Here is a 14944-nt window from a genome sequence, read left to right as displayed (position 1 = left end):
TTACATTTCTAACACATTAAGAAATGAACAAATAATTCTAAATTCAAAACATACAAATAAAGCTAAAAAACACTACAACGAATGATCTTGCCAGATGCACCAATATTCAGCAGAAACTAATCTTACTTAAAAATCTTTACATGTTAAGTTGCAAGAAAAAGTACTTCAGAAGCTACCTTTTTTTTTTCAGCTGAAAGAAGATACATAGTGTTTTTCTTTGGTAATGAGTCCCTTTTACAGTTTCAAAAGATATCTTCAGCTTTACCACTTTCTGCCACATACATACATATTTAGTTTTATCAAGCAATATTAATTTTAAATGTAAAATGTTAATCACAAATGTTTGTCACTTCAAGAAACTAGAATATCTTATCATAAGAGATTTGATTAAGTTCACACACTTTCACTATTCCTGTGTCTGAAAATTATTTAAACTTAAGCAGAGATAAAGCAACCTTTCAAAAAAGTTCACAAATTAAGTAAACTGACAATGGTTTTCAGTTTAAACCATGTGCAACTGTGTAAGACTAATGTTATTACTAGACTTATAACTGGATGTGCAAGCTACTGCTTGTTTGTACACATCTCAAGTATACTTGCAGGAGAATACATTTGTGCACTATTCTAACACTGTTGTCCTGCTCTTGAAACTCTCGCTTTTGAAAAGCATTTAAAAGTTTGCAGACTTTGCCAGAGGCAACCCTGAAGAGCACAAAGGTAACACGGCTTTCTCCTTCCCACCCTACTCCTCACAAATACTTTGAGACTTAAAGCATAGCTTACCTTGTGTTCGTAGTGTACCAAAATCTAGCATTTCTGTTGATGAATAGATTCCTGGTGCTTTAAGAAAAAAAAAAAAAAAAAAAAGTTACAATTTTCTTATTATACTTGATATACTCAATTAACTTGAAAGTTAAATAAGCTGAATAACTAAAACCAAAACCACCCAAAACCCAACAAAACAGCTAAACAAACTTAAACCCAAGCAAAAAAAAAAAACACCACTTTTCTACAAACCTGTTGTAACTTCTACTTCAACAGGGAGAATGATAAATTCTGTGCTGTCTGAGGCATTCGTTTTTATTCTAATGAAGGCTGTATGATTATCTGCTTCTCTTGAAGAAAAGCTGGCTCTCATCACTCCTTTTGTTTCATATGGAGGTATTTCCTGATAAATAATCAAAGCACATCTATGAGAGGGCAATAATTACAAAAAAAGCTGCGACACACAAAAAAATTACAGTAGAAGCATTCAGTATAATTGCGTTAAGAGCAAAAACTGCAATACCAGTAAGACATTAGCTACATGTTATTAAAATTACCATTAAATTTAGTGAGGATAGTTGCAATCACCTAATACGACGCTGATTAAAAACTGGCATATGCGAGAGGATTTTCACATCCCACTTGATTATATTTTATGTATTAAAAACATGGTAAAAAGACAGCAGACTAAATTGACAGAATTTTTTTGTTTGTTTTTTAATTGAAGAAGAAAACCTCAATTTGAAATTTCGAGCATCTTCCATTTTAAATCCAAATAAATATGGCAGAAAGTAGGAATATTTGATGAGTAGTCCTTGTATCAATTGAAGCTGTCAACTGAAATTGTTATTTCATTTGACAGCTTCTTTCTTTTGTGCTTTTGCTGAAGGAAACTAGACAGGGCATAATCCATACAGGGGATGATCATATTATATACCTCTTCTGTGCTTTCTGTGGTACAAACTTATAACAATCCATTCTGGAGGTCAAGCTGTATTTTCCATAGCGCAATGACTACAGATGTATTCTTTGAAAACTGTTGAATATCAAACTAACTAGCTTCAACTGCTACTACCTGGCAAGTCCCTAAACTAAGAAGCTTTCAGATTCTGTTTTCACACTCATTCACAAACCCAACATAATGCAGCCGTTCATTAAAGTTTCAAAGGCTGTGGTTTGTCTCTTCCGTATGTGTAACCAGGGATTCAAGGTTTGTCAGATCCCTGAAGTAACTCTGAACAGTGATTACAAAAATACTCCTACATATGCAGACTGTTTAATCCAATCATCCAAATATTTGGCATCAAAACAATTTTAGACAATGTGCTATCGCCATATTTCAAATAATTTCTTCTACTTAGCAGCTTTTTCTAACTGCAGTGCAGCTCTTGATATAGCCAATACAATAATGTATCTGGGTGTTTCCACCTACTAGCTGCTACAGGATTCAACATTCCTCTGGAGTTCTTTTGACAACAAGAAAGGGGTTCTCTTTAGAAGCAACGCCATTTGACTAAAATGGTGTCAAAACACTAGGATCTTAATTTTTTAAAATCCATTTTAATGTTTCCATCTAAGCCTCAGCATCTGTTCACTCTTTCCACTGCATTTTTTAAATGCTCATGCTCTGCATTCATACTCACTTGTTTGCAACTTTTGTATTTAGAACTAAGATACTGCTATTCTCACAGATTTTCTCCAGAAAAGCCAGAAGTTTTGTGATTGTCCTTCTTAGCTCACTTGGAAATATCTTGGCTTTACTTATTACAACAGATGTCCTGTCAGTGACTGAAATAAACACTTGAGCAAAAGACAAGTTTCGGAGCCCAGTAACTTTACGGTATTTCCAGACAAAAAAAAAAGTCATCAAAAAAAGGAATAATTCTAATTAATGAGCAAAACAGGTTTTGTATCTAGTTAGAAATTCCCAACAGTGTGATATACAGCACGGAGGCAATAGTTTACCTTCAAGGTGCTTCTATAATTTATTTCACTTAAAGGTATCAGTACCTGATACTTCAAAACTACATTCAGTGAAGAACACAATGAAAGAGATTTAATGTGCCAGACTGAGTCCATCCAACCCACTACTCTGTCTTCAGCAGCAGACATGAGAGTAAAGAGTAACTGCAGGGCATGCATGTGGAAATACTTTCCACAACAGTTTCTGGCCACTCTTGATTCATGATCTATGGCCATCAGAAGCTCACAGGCCATCAGAAGGCTTACATTGTCTTGAACACTCAGGTAGGTGCGCTTAATTCTACTGGGAATCATCTTATACACTTCAAAAAAGCATAGCTCAATACACATCATTGCTTTCAGTTAAAACTTTCCTTCAATTCCTAGTACAGACAATTAACAGACCCTGCTACAATTTCAATTTTTATGGAGTATTTTTAATGATGAAATGACAAGAAATAAACGTGGCAAAAAAGAAAAAACCAACTCAAAACCTAAAATCATGTCAAAACAAAACTTCCCCAAGCAAGTACAATGACTGCTGCAAGACACGACTACTCACCCATAGCTTCCTTGTACCTCCCTGCTGGCCTGTTGGAAGCTCCAAATGGAGATCACCTCCACTGGAATACATTTCTACAACCTGAAGTGGATAACAGGAAAATGTCAGCACCCAACTTCAAAGTGATCCTGTTTCAGTTATCAGGTATTATAATGTATAATGGCATGAGTTAGCAACTATTTGACCACTGAAGTATCTTATTAATTAACTTCTAACAATGAATGTACAGACATTAATCCTGCCTTTAACGTAAGAATGCTTGCCAGCATTACATACTAAGGTAGTCCATAAAGACACCTTCTGCTGTGCAAAACAAGCAGAAGGAAGCAAAGAGGCATGCCTGGATTAAAAGGAAAGGATCTATTTTACTTTGCTTCAGTATTTTTCTTTATTACCAGTGAAGTTTCTTTATTTTGCAAAATTGTGACAGTTTTAGAAACAGAAATTTCATAGTAACTCCCCAGTTTAGCAAATTAAGAGATCTGGGAGCAGAGTCTACAATTTCTAGAACCACTGATTTGCATTTATACGGAAAAACTTTTATATAACATGAAAGACTTGGCCTCAAATAGCTCTTAAGTTCAAATAGAATTTTAAGCAGTACCAAAATAAGCAAAAATTCAGTTTATTATTATAAGCATGAAAGAACATTCAATGATTTTCTCTTAGGCTCACCTGCAAGGGTTCACTGTGAGGGTTATGTATATTTATTATAGGAGAAAAACTGCTATTTACAGGAACTCGTGCCCCAATAAACGGGCGCAATCGATAGGGGTTCGGTACTCCAATCCCAAACACCTGATTCAGAGAAATAAGAAAACTTCAGTAGCTGTAGGTGGTTGCTGCAGAGCTTAACAGATGCGCACCAATTTTAACAATCTACCAAGTACTCTTTTCAATTCATTTTATACTATACTTCTAACTGAACATTTAAACCCAGTATCATGCTAATAAACTGGCTTAGTTTTCAGGTAGAGGGTATTTCTCACAGCTACTGCTTCCTTACACTGACATATTTAGAATATGGGAAGTCAAAATACCTTTCCCCCCCCCCCCCCCGATACTCTGAAACACTAGGTACCAGCTAAAGGTTAAAAAGATGTGAAACATCTTTTAATCACACTGTTACGGAACAGACTATCCATATTGGACTATCCATTTTTGTTGCTGTTTTCAAAACACTGCCATGGTAAGAGTCATATTCTTTCAACAGGAAGATTTCTCTCATTTTTCAAGCTCTCTCATCTGTCTGGTTTATCTTTCTGAATCTCGAGTAATTTTTTGCCAGCTTAATGAATAACATTGTCTTGTCACTGGATCAGATGAGTAGAGACCTAAAGAATGAACTGGATCACTGCAATGAGCCACTAAAATAACACACACAAACAAAAAAATGTTGTTGAGAGGATTTTAAACTTCACATAATTTCATTGATCAATCTTGCAGTACTGCCCTACAGATATTTACACTGGTATACCTCTGTGTTTCAACAAGAGGGATGGAAAATGTCTTCAACCAGGCTGATAAACACCTGCCACTCCCCCCCACTATTGTGCAAATATACTTAGATGCTTAAGCATGCCATAACATCCTTTCCAACCCAAACCATTCTATGACTCTATGATACTGCTCTGGTTGATCCACACTTTCTGAAAGAGTATAATTCTCTTACCTGATAAGTAAATACCCCATGATTAGAAGTGTTAATAAATAAAGTGTTCTCTACATTTCCCACTACTCTTGCAAGGAAAACTACATCAAACGATGTATTCCCTCCTGGAAGAATTTTCTGGGAAAACAAAATCATAAAAGAAAGCACACAGAAGAATAAGTAAAGACATTATTGAAGACATTCCACCCTGCAGATGAACAACCGTTGTTGTGCTACAGAAGATCTCCATATGTTCATTATGGAAAGCTGAAGTTAGAAAGTCTACTGCAGATTTGGAAAAGAAAAAAAAAGTAGAAGTTTCAAATAAAAATATGTAAAAAAATAATAGAAATACTAACATGTTACAACTATTATCTAGTGCAGGATCATATTTAATTGTATCTTTATGTTGAATTCTGTTGAGTTCAGATTATCATGGACATATTTTAGACCGACAGTTTACCGAACACTGGAGAAAGGCAATTACCATAACACTAAAGTGAAATAGGTTAGTTATAGACAGGTTTCCTGAGTTTTTCAGTGTTTACACGGCCCCTGCTGAGCCACAGGCCCTGGAGACAAAACTGAAACTAGGCGACTGTATCTGACAGCAATGTGGTTACAAGTTAACCCTGCTAATACCATGCTTTTTAAAGTTGCAAGTTCCTGTAACAAGATTACAGGAGTTTTAAGTGCTTCACACTAACAATTTTCAGAAAAAAAAGAACAGCTTGTTCCTGTATGCATTCTAAGGCAATGTACACAGTCACTTCAGCAACAATGGAGAACTGCTGTTCAACTGTCTATTACCATTTACACTTCCAGTGTACTCAGAACCCCTATGCAATATTTCATTCCCTCTCTTCTATTAGGGTATGTGTGTGTTTTTGTGTTCAGTTCAAATTTGCTCGGTAACTGACAGGGGATCAAGAACTGCAGTACCTTAAAACTTTTAGGTACGTAGTTCTTGCAGTAAGTAGCTTATCTAAAGACAGGAGGGAAATCAAGCTCCCATTTGAGGGAGGAAGGTAAAGCGTATTTTAAGGAAGTGGAATAACTTACCCTATTTTGAAAAAATGATGCATGAAAATGTGATGTTGTAGCAGATATTGATACTAACGTAATTGTTTCTTCTGAGCTAGGGTTATGTAGGTAAACTTTTTCCATTTTTGGCATTCCAACTGGCCTGTCAAAACAGAGAGAGAAAGAAGATTTTTGAAGTGTTAGAATTTCAGAAAATGGAGCACTCTTTGTCCCATTAAATCAGTGAACCTTGTATTAAATGTTTTTTTTTTTTCAAGTAGCATCTGTAAATTCTACCTTGAAGAATTACTTAGTAAACATCTTTTCCATTATTTTACTGATTACTTTTCCTGAAGGCTTACCTAACACTTTATCATCCACTGAAATGGCTCTTACCCAAAATGAAATTCTATTTTCCAGGTTTTTACTTCAGAACCAGAAAAGGCAAAGTTTTATATTTCTGTGCTAGAACTTCTAAATAATTATCTTAAGAAAGGTTCACAAAGGAACTTAAAATAAACAGAACACACCCTAGGCAAAAGCAGAAGTCTAACCATATTTTTTTTTTTCCTGATAAGACTATATAGGTAGTCTTGCCCCGAACCTAGAACTTTTCAGGAATTATACCTTGTGATCTACAGAATTAAGTATACAGACATGTGCTGCAATAAATATTTTATTTTTTATATTGCATTTGAATCTGTATCTTAAGGAAAGAAAAAGAAATGCTTGAGAGAAATTTTAGAATTTGTCTAAAACACAGAAGTCAAAACAGTTGAACAGCAGCACACATTTTCAGTAACAAGACATGGTAACAGTTTATTCCACACAAGCATTAGGCTTGTTCCTCTTTGCTTTCAACAGCTGAGGTGTCAATAAATTCTTCAGTTTCACCAATTACTTTTCAGACTGGTGTCTCTTCAGAATGTTTTTCATTCCTTTTAACACTTGTTAAGCATTAGCACCAAAACACCACTAAAGCGTGTAGATTATAATTCGCTCCAAATTAAATTTTGGAATCCAAAATATTTAGCTCTTAACTTTCAGGCTAGATACATTCCATGTAGCATTCCCTCCCGTGTCACCTGCTCCGAATATTGCAAGGACTGCAAAACTATTGATAAGAATTACTACCTGTAGTACCTGAAGTGATGATGACCAATAACAGGCAGTTGTTCTGCCATCCTCAGTTAACTTTAACAGGCCAAATTAATAAGCAATACTGTAGTTGCACATTTCTACACCTTGGAGGGGAAGGGGGGGGGAGAGATGTGTCTCAACAGATAGAGCAACATAAATTTACTGTAAATTAGAGGTTGCATTGAATGAGGATCTAGCAACAGTAATCAAACTATACCACAATTCAAAAAGCGACTGCAGTTGAGACAGGACCTCATACTTATGAAACACGGGCTAAACAGATAGATGCTAAAGACTATGATATTAATATAAAGACACAATTATTAACCTTCAGTAAATTGTACCGTCACTCACAGGAGACTATATATGCACTCTACAACTGTAATTATATTTGCTTTTCTTGCTGAGTCCTCCTAATTTCATGTCTCCATCAGCAAATACTTGTTCTTCCTCCTTCTTTCACCACCAAAAACAAATCTCATTTTTACTTCTCTAACTTAACTAGTACTTAAGACAATTTTAATCATTACCTTTTAAAACCTGTACAAAACTTAACACCCAGGCTAAGCCATAAAAGTATTCATATCTGCTACCAGTATACAGGGGGATATTACTCATCGTTTAGAGAAAGCGGTCATGCCTTAAACAAGTACTCTCTGATTCTACCAACACAACAAAAAAAAAGGAAAAGAAATCGAGCAGAACAGTTCCCACCAACCACAACAGCAGGAAGCGAGAGAAGATGGGGTAGATTTTAAGCACTGTATTACATGTGAGCAAGCGACATGATTAGTGTATCGCCTGTGGTCTCTATAGAGAACCAGTTCTGTACTGAAAACCTAAGATCAGAGTTGACTGAAGTGACACTTTTCTGCTGCATAATGTATGAAACATCACAAAGCCAAGAACTCCATGTTGAACGACTGTAATAGTGAAGTGCCAGACTGATGCTGTCAGAAAGGCAGTTTGGAAGTAAAACTCCATACCAGGAAATGTTTCAAATATTAACAATTATTATTAACAACTTACATTTTTAATAATTTAATAAATTAACAAATTATTAACAATTAACAAAAATTAACAGCCCTCATGCTTTCCTGGTACGGAAAAGAGGGAAATACAAGACAATATATTTGAGAGGCTAAAGCCCATAAAAACAACTAGTAGGGAACCAGCAGATACAACGGTTCACTAACTTCAGATTCCACACTAAACCACCACAGTATGATTACAGGTGATAAAGGCAGAAGTCAGTAAAAAGGAATTCTGTTGCTAGCACTATGTTTCACTTTACTATTTTGGTGACCATTCTGATTTTGAAACAATGAAACCAGTATTATGTTTTCCTCAGATACAGCTTTCCTTATATGCTTTAAGCTTGAAGTTCGCCAAATCTACAGAAGTAGGACAAACCTCACTTATCCTTTCTGCCACCAGATATGGTAAAATTCAGGTAAACAAGTGTGCACCAGACACCCTTATAAACCTACATCCCAAGCAATAATCACATACAGGCTGCTTCTCCAGGCTGTGGATTATCAAGCTGCAATGATCTGCACAAGTATAGTTTTATGTGGTGCCAAATTTTACAGCAGAATTTCCTGGAGCACTCACAGCACTTTTCATTGCAAAAAACTGGAACAGACACACACCTCCAGGCAAATACGCACTGTAAAATCATGTAAGATTTTGCTTCTGATCTTTTTGTCCCTGCATAATGCTAGGTCCACCTACGCTGATAAAAACCAAGATACCACAACCTAAATGAGAAGATGGCAATTAACAAGGGTGAGGTGCCTGTTCAAATGGGTAAAAAAGCCTGCATTAATGTTCTTTACTGTTGCAACTCAAGTCTTTCTAAAGTCTGAGTTAGTATCTCCAGTGTACTGTCAGCATGTCCTTGTCATAGAATTCATTGCTGCTTTAGGGATTAAGAGATAGACTCTTTTTAACAAAGGAAACCAGTGTCTGCATATAGACACCTCTGTAAAATGCTCACTTAATTTATGAAAACTGATACAAATCTATTACTGAAAAGCAAGAGATATAAATTCAGCAGATAAATTCTTCCTCTTCCATCTCCTATTCTTGCTAATGAAACTGGAGAGACAACTGAAGTCAACCAAAAGCTTTCCACTTAGATTTTGTTATGCTGGGAATATAGATAAATATACTCAAGATTCAATTCAGACAAACTCCTAATGAATTTTAGAGCTTAACAAATATGTCTTCCCCTAAGTATTTTCTTATTTTAGAATCTTTGGCAACTGCTGAAACAATTGTAAGATCAGTTGTCGTACAGCATAAAAGTTTCACATGGGTTAAACCAGTATCCTGTGTCAGACAGGAGAGAAAGGCAGATACCTAGAAGGCAAAAGGGCAATAATGTGAAAAGCATACTAAGTCAGGTGCCCAGAAAATTCTCCCAGCCTCTAAATGCATGCAGCTTGAGAGCTTCCTGAACCAATGCAGACGCTTCTCCAGTCAAAAGATCAGAGGGAGTCAGTTCCAACAATAAGAATTTGGGTGTTGTCTTGTAGTGTATCCAGCTACTTTTAATGAAATGAAATGAGCTGGTCTTGCAAGATTTCCTCTCTAGAGACTAAAAAGGAATGCCTTTTGTACCCCATTCTGAAGAAAATGCTAGCTCCTGCACTAGAGAATTAGTGACTAGAGCATTCTTCCTGTTTCACATGAGCATTGTATGCATCACTGGTTGAGTGACCTAGACAAGTTACTCTAACTTCAATGAAAGAAGCAACTGAATCATCTAAGCGTGAGAATGTAAATGCATCTCCAACTTGGAAAAGCAAAAGAAAATAGAAAGGGTTGGTTTTCCTACATGCACTAGCCTCTAAACCAGTTGTTTCTCAGCTTCCAGACTTCACTGGCTTTTAACAAATCAAGAAAGTTGTTTTAACAACGCAAATGTCCCATTTTAAGTCACAGATCCAACTTAGATCACATACAACAAATCATACCTTTTCTAAACAGTTAGTAAAACCCCATCTACAAAACACTAGTAACAGAGTCTTATCCAATCACGTCATCAACTGTGATTTGAATGAACTGAGGAGTGTAATAAGCTATTATTTCCTTTGCCAGCATTTTGCAGTCTATCATGATATGCTAACAAAACCAGAGGTAGAATCTGGACGAAACATCAACTTACTGTCAACAGTTTCTTACATTTAACAAATAAAGAAAACTTTATTTTGTAACATTTTTTAAAAATTCCAACCACTCTCACACATTAGATGTGTATATATCAATTGTAGTGTGCTAACCTTTGGCACATTACAGATACCTTAGAGGTCCTTTCACCATTTGTTAATGTAATAGTTTGCAATGTAACAACCCTAGTGAACTGCATGAACACTCTAGTTGCTAAAATTCTCCACTACTTACTGTTAAGAGATCAGAGCTCCTGAAGAAAGTAAGTTAACATAAGTTTAGGATAATTAGCTAAACTTATGCTAACGTTATGTTACTTCAAGTAACATAGTTTTTGCAGGTCTGAAGACCTGCAAGGAGGTCACAAATATTTAAGCATTTCCAAGCAACTGCTTTCAAGGCCAGCTCAAGCTTTCATAGAACATCCTGCCAAATACTAGAGCTCACAAACAAACATGAAAACATTATAAAAATCCCCTGAGAAAAACATTTCAAAGAAAATACAAAGTGAGATTATTTATCAACAGAAAACTGAAAGCCAGGTTTTCAGAATACTGTCCTACCAATGAGAAAACTTTGCAGAATGTGACCTTGCTCAAATTGAGTGAGGCAAGAACCTCCGTTCACCACAGAAACATATGTTGATCAAGGATTAAAATATCACTTTTGCTAAAAGTGTAATTTCATACATTGCCAATCACTTCTATGAAGCAGGGGTAAGATGTCAACTTCATCTTTAAAATAATTCCACATTGCTAAATTTTTACGGTAAGTCCTAGCTCATATTATGTTGGTATCCTAAAATACACAACACCCAAGTGCTCCATTACTGAAAATTACTTCTACCAAAAATTTACTTGCGAAGAATTCACAAGTTTACTTTTGATATAGTCAGAGTTGAATTATCACAGGTGAAGGCAATGTATCCACATCTATGAAGAGTCAAGGTTCCCCACAAAGCAGGTACAAGAACTGAATGTAAACTGCCTTGCAACAGTGTTCTTCAGTCTTCACCCAGATGGGACACCTGCAAGAGCTCGAATGTGAAGACTTGTCTCAAACACAGGAAGCCATATAGGTAACGACTGTTCTGCCAAAATAGCCACAGAGCAGCCAATTCCCAAAGCTATGGAAGACAATGTAACAGTTACTGTTTAGGTGTTAAAACCACCTCATTTATTTAATTCCCATTTTATAGCAGAAGGGGGTAACAGATTAGAAGAGATTACAAGGAACAGAAAGCAAGTTAGAATGAAGGGAATTAGTTGTGGAACTGGTTTTGAGTAGAGGGTTTTATGCATGTTCATTTTCCTTAAAGCCCCAAATCTCTGATAGCCAACATGTGGCAGAATTTGCTCTAAGGGAAGACTGATGTTGCTTTAGAAACACAAGCAAGCAGCTTTCATATTAAATAACCAAATGAGTATTCCACTTACTCCAAGCAGTCCCCTGGAGCAGTGATATGGGAGAACCTGCCTCTGTTCCACCTCATTCCCAGAGGCATAATGTATACAGAGAACATTTGAGATCTCTTTAAGTGAGCTAAAGATTTACATATCCTAACATACAGAACACATTTCCTTTGATAAACATGAAATTACCTGGCCTGTCTTCAAAGTGGTAGAATATGGTAGCATTTCTTTTATATTAGAACAGCATTAAAAAAACTCCCAACTGTTTCAAACCAGGAGTATAAGGCCACTGTAATCTCATCTCCACTTGGAACACAGGAAGTATGTCTACAGAATCTATTTATCAACTTAATTCCGATTTTGATTTTTGGAAATCCATAGATAAAGTAACTTTTAATATTATTCCTGCTCAAGTTGTCATGTTCTGGAAACATCTGATTAAACCCACGCATTTAGCAGATCAGAAATGTCACAGGAAGAATGGGTTAGCTTACAACTGAAATTAAATATTGCAACTTTCTTTAGCCTAGGAATGATACATGCATAAACATGAACTTTGAACAAGCTTGCTCTGGTAATTTTTGCATGCTACCTATTAACAAAACACCATTTAGGTGCAATATTTATTCGGAAACTAAATATGCATTTTATGCTTTTCCTAAAATTCATTATTAACAAAGAAAGAAGAAACAGAATTCGAATGTGAAAACCCTGCCTATTTTAAAAGGCAAAAGAGCTGAAAGCTTAAATCTGCATCATTTAACTTCCAAGGTGCTTGGCACCTACAGATTGTTCCCACCATAAGGTTGAGTTATTCAGCATTTCTCAGAGTTGGTTCATTTTTAATTAAATGCCAAAGTACAGATTTTAAACTGAACTTTGGGGCTTCGTATATAGACATTTTCTAAAACAGCTTCTGACATCTGACTGAAGTTTTAATAAATCAGAATATGATCTCTGCTCAAGATTATAACCTAAAGTATAACAGATACATTAATTAGCATCTACTGTCAGAAAAAAATAATGAACCAGGATCTTACATACAGGTTTCCTATTTTAATGGATAGGAGGCAGCAATCCCTCAGTACACTTGCATTTATTGCACAGAACCCTTCCCAAAACAATGTGCACTACTTTAGCAGTGTAGTAGATCTACACCCTGTTTTCAATGCCTTCAGCTCTAACAAGAACAGCTTATATAAAAAGTCAAAATACAATGAAGAACAGCTTGAAGTATTTATGATAGTGTCTGGGATCTATTTTTTACAAGAAAATAAAAAAACATGCATCTTTGGAAGCCCACAAAGTAAAGAAGCACATGCAGCTTTCTTCAGATTAGCACACAAACTAAGGATGACAGCAAAGCAAGCTATTTCAGAGCACATCAACAAAACACTTTATTAACGGTAGAAAAAGGTGTATAAAATACATTTCAAGTGTCAAATTCGGCGATTACTACAAACTGAAAACCTTTACAATTTAAAATTACTTAAAACAAAATCAATATGTAAGTTTACAGTAAGTCTAAAAAAGACCAAACTGCTTTACAAGTTTGAGTTTGTACTGCACTCACCAGTGTAATTTGTAATCTATAACCCTGCAGCAACCAGCTGCAAGGTGGAGCATGGAGCTGGGTTCTTGGAGGCTGTTCTCCCTGAGGCTGGTTTCACAAGCCTACATTACTTCTCTAATTACTGCAGATCCACTGAAAAAGTTTTTTTGCCGCCAAAGCAATAGTAAAATGGACATGCTAGAGTAGATGCTCTCTGACATGGGTTATGTACAAGCAGAAAGGTAATCTTACCTCAGGACGTTAAGTTCTACACTTACACTCTTTCCACTATGCAGAGCAGTTGTACAGGTACCTAAAAGTAAGTACAAGTACTTACACTACCAAAACCATGGCAACTTATCAGTCGCTACATGATGTTTAAGACTGAGTACACCAGCTCTCTGCAACAAGTAGGTCAACTACACTTACAGATAATCTATCACTGCAATTTGGGTATACAGCCTTCTCTGTCAGGTTAAATGCTCTTGAGATTTTTCTTCTATTTGTCTAACCAAAGAGATCAAAAGGCTTCAACTTACTGTTCATGGAAATCCAGCATCGGTGGCTCAAACCGGAGAGGTCGGCAATTTCCCCGATATAGGGATACACTGCAAGAAAAATTAAAATGCTGTAACAGATACTGTTAAATTACACATTTTTGCTCCCTTCCCATCTCAAATTGCCCTTTCTTAGTAAAACATTAATACTAATAACAGAGCAACTAATTCAAAAGAAGAAATAGCCTGACAAACTTGTCCAGTCGGAATACCTTAATTTTACCAGCCACTTACATGATTATGTGATGTCTCCAAGAAAGATTATGCAAGAGTACATATCTTGGGAACGGACATAACTGAAGTGTTAGTTTTCCTCTATACAGTAAGGGCTAAGTGAAACAGTAAACTAAATAGATTAATATCATCTTTCATAGCAATATCCAAACATCATCTTCAATGTATAACAGTAATTTACATGCACATCGAGTTACATCTATACTAGTACATAAACAATCCTGGATCCATCTGATGGTACTGAGGCCACATGGGAGAAAACAACCCATGTCTATACTGTTAGAAACTCAATCTCCAGAAGACAGCAACTCTTCTCTAGCAACATTCCTTAGCTTTGCTTACACTAACCCTCCCCCTGCAAGCATTCTAGGAGAATGTTAGTTGATGAAGACTAAAATACCACAATCCAGCAGCGAAGGCAGCAAAGAGTGGAGCATCTCCCTTATGAGGAAAGGCTGAGGGAGCTGGGTCTCTATAGTTTGGAGAAGAGGAGACTGAGGGGTGACCTTATTAGTGTATATAAATATATAAAGGGGGAGTGTCATGAGGATGGAGCCAGGCTCTTCTCAGTGGCAAACAATGATAAGACAAGGGGTAATGGGTATAAACTGGAACACAAGAGGTTCCACTTAAACTTGAGAAGAAACTTCTTCTCAGTGAGGGTGACAGAACACTGGAACAGGCTGCCCAGGGAGGTTGTGGAGTCTCCTTCTCTGGAGACATTCAAAACCCGCCTGGACACATTCCTATGTAACCTTATCCAGGTGTTCCTGCTCCGGCAGGGGGATTGGACTAGATGATCTTTTGAGGTCCCTTCCAATCTCTAACATACTGTGATACTGTGATACTGTGAGTCTGGAAACATTCTCTGGTATTGCTTGGTTTACCAGTTCAGTTACATAGAGCACAATC

At 36.3% G+C, this 14944-nt stretch overlaps 1 protein-coding gene across 8 annotated transcripts in view; it reads right to left on the bottom strand.

Annotated features, from left to right (window-relative positions):
• The window catches only part of TMEM131 (transmembrane protein 131), a 100650-nt gene that overhangs the window by 43399 nt on the left and 42307 nt on the right, over positions 1 to 14944 (bottom strand). For 7 of the 8 annotated variants that reach the window (XM_080613351.1, XM_080613352.1, XM_080613353.1 and 4 more), the window contains exons 4-10: positions 13781 to 13849; positions 6003 to 6126; positions 4962 to 5078; positions 3965 to 4087; positions 3290 to 3370; positions 1018 to 1168; positions 784 to 840 (exon numbers count right to left, since the gene is read on the bottom strand). In XM_080613351.1, the coding sequence (XP_080469477.1) occupies positions 784 to 840; positions 1018 to 1168; positions 3290 to 3370; positions 3965 to 4087; positions 4962 to 5078; positions 6003 to 6126; positions 13781 to 13849 (722 nt within the window). Of the gene's footprint in view, positions 1 to 783; positions 841 to 1017; positions 1169 to 3289; positions 3371 to 3964; positions 4088 to 4961; positions 5079 to 6002; positions 6127 to 13493; positions 13555 to 13780; positions 13850 to 14944 lie in introns of all 8 variants that reach the window. The other variant, XM_080613356.1, reaches the window with a different exon arrangement.

This window comes from Psittacula echo (assembly GCF_963264785.1).
Source record: "Psittacula echo genome assembly, chromosome: 3".
NCBI classification, from domain to species: domain Eukaryota; kingdom Metazoa; phylum Chordata; class Aves; order Psittaciformes; family Psittacidae; genus Psittacula; species Psittacula echo.
The sequence above is the reverse complement of the archived record's forward strand: the minus strand, read 5'-3'. Positions and strand labels throughout refer to the sequence as shown.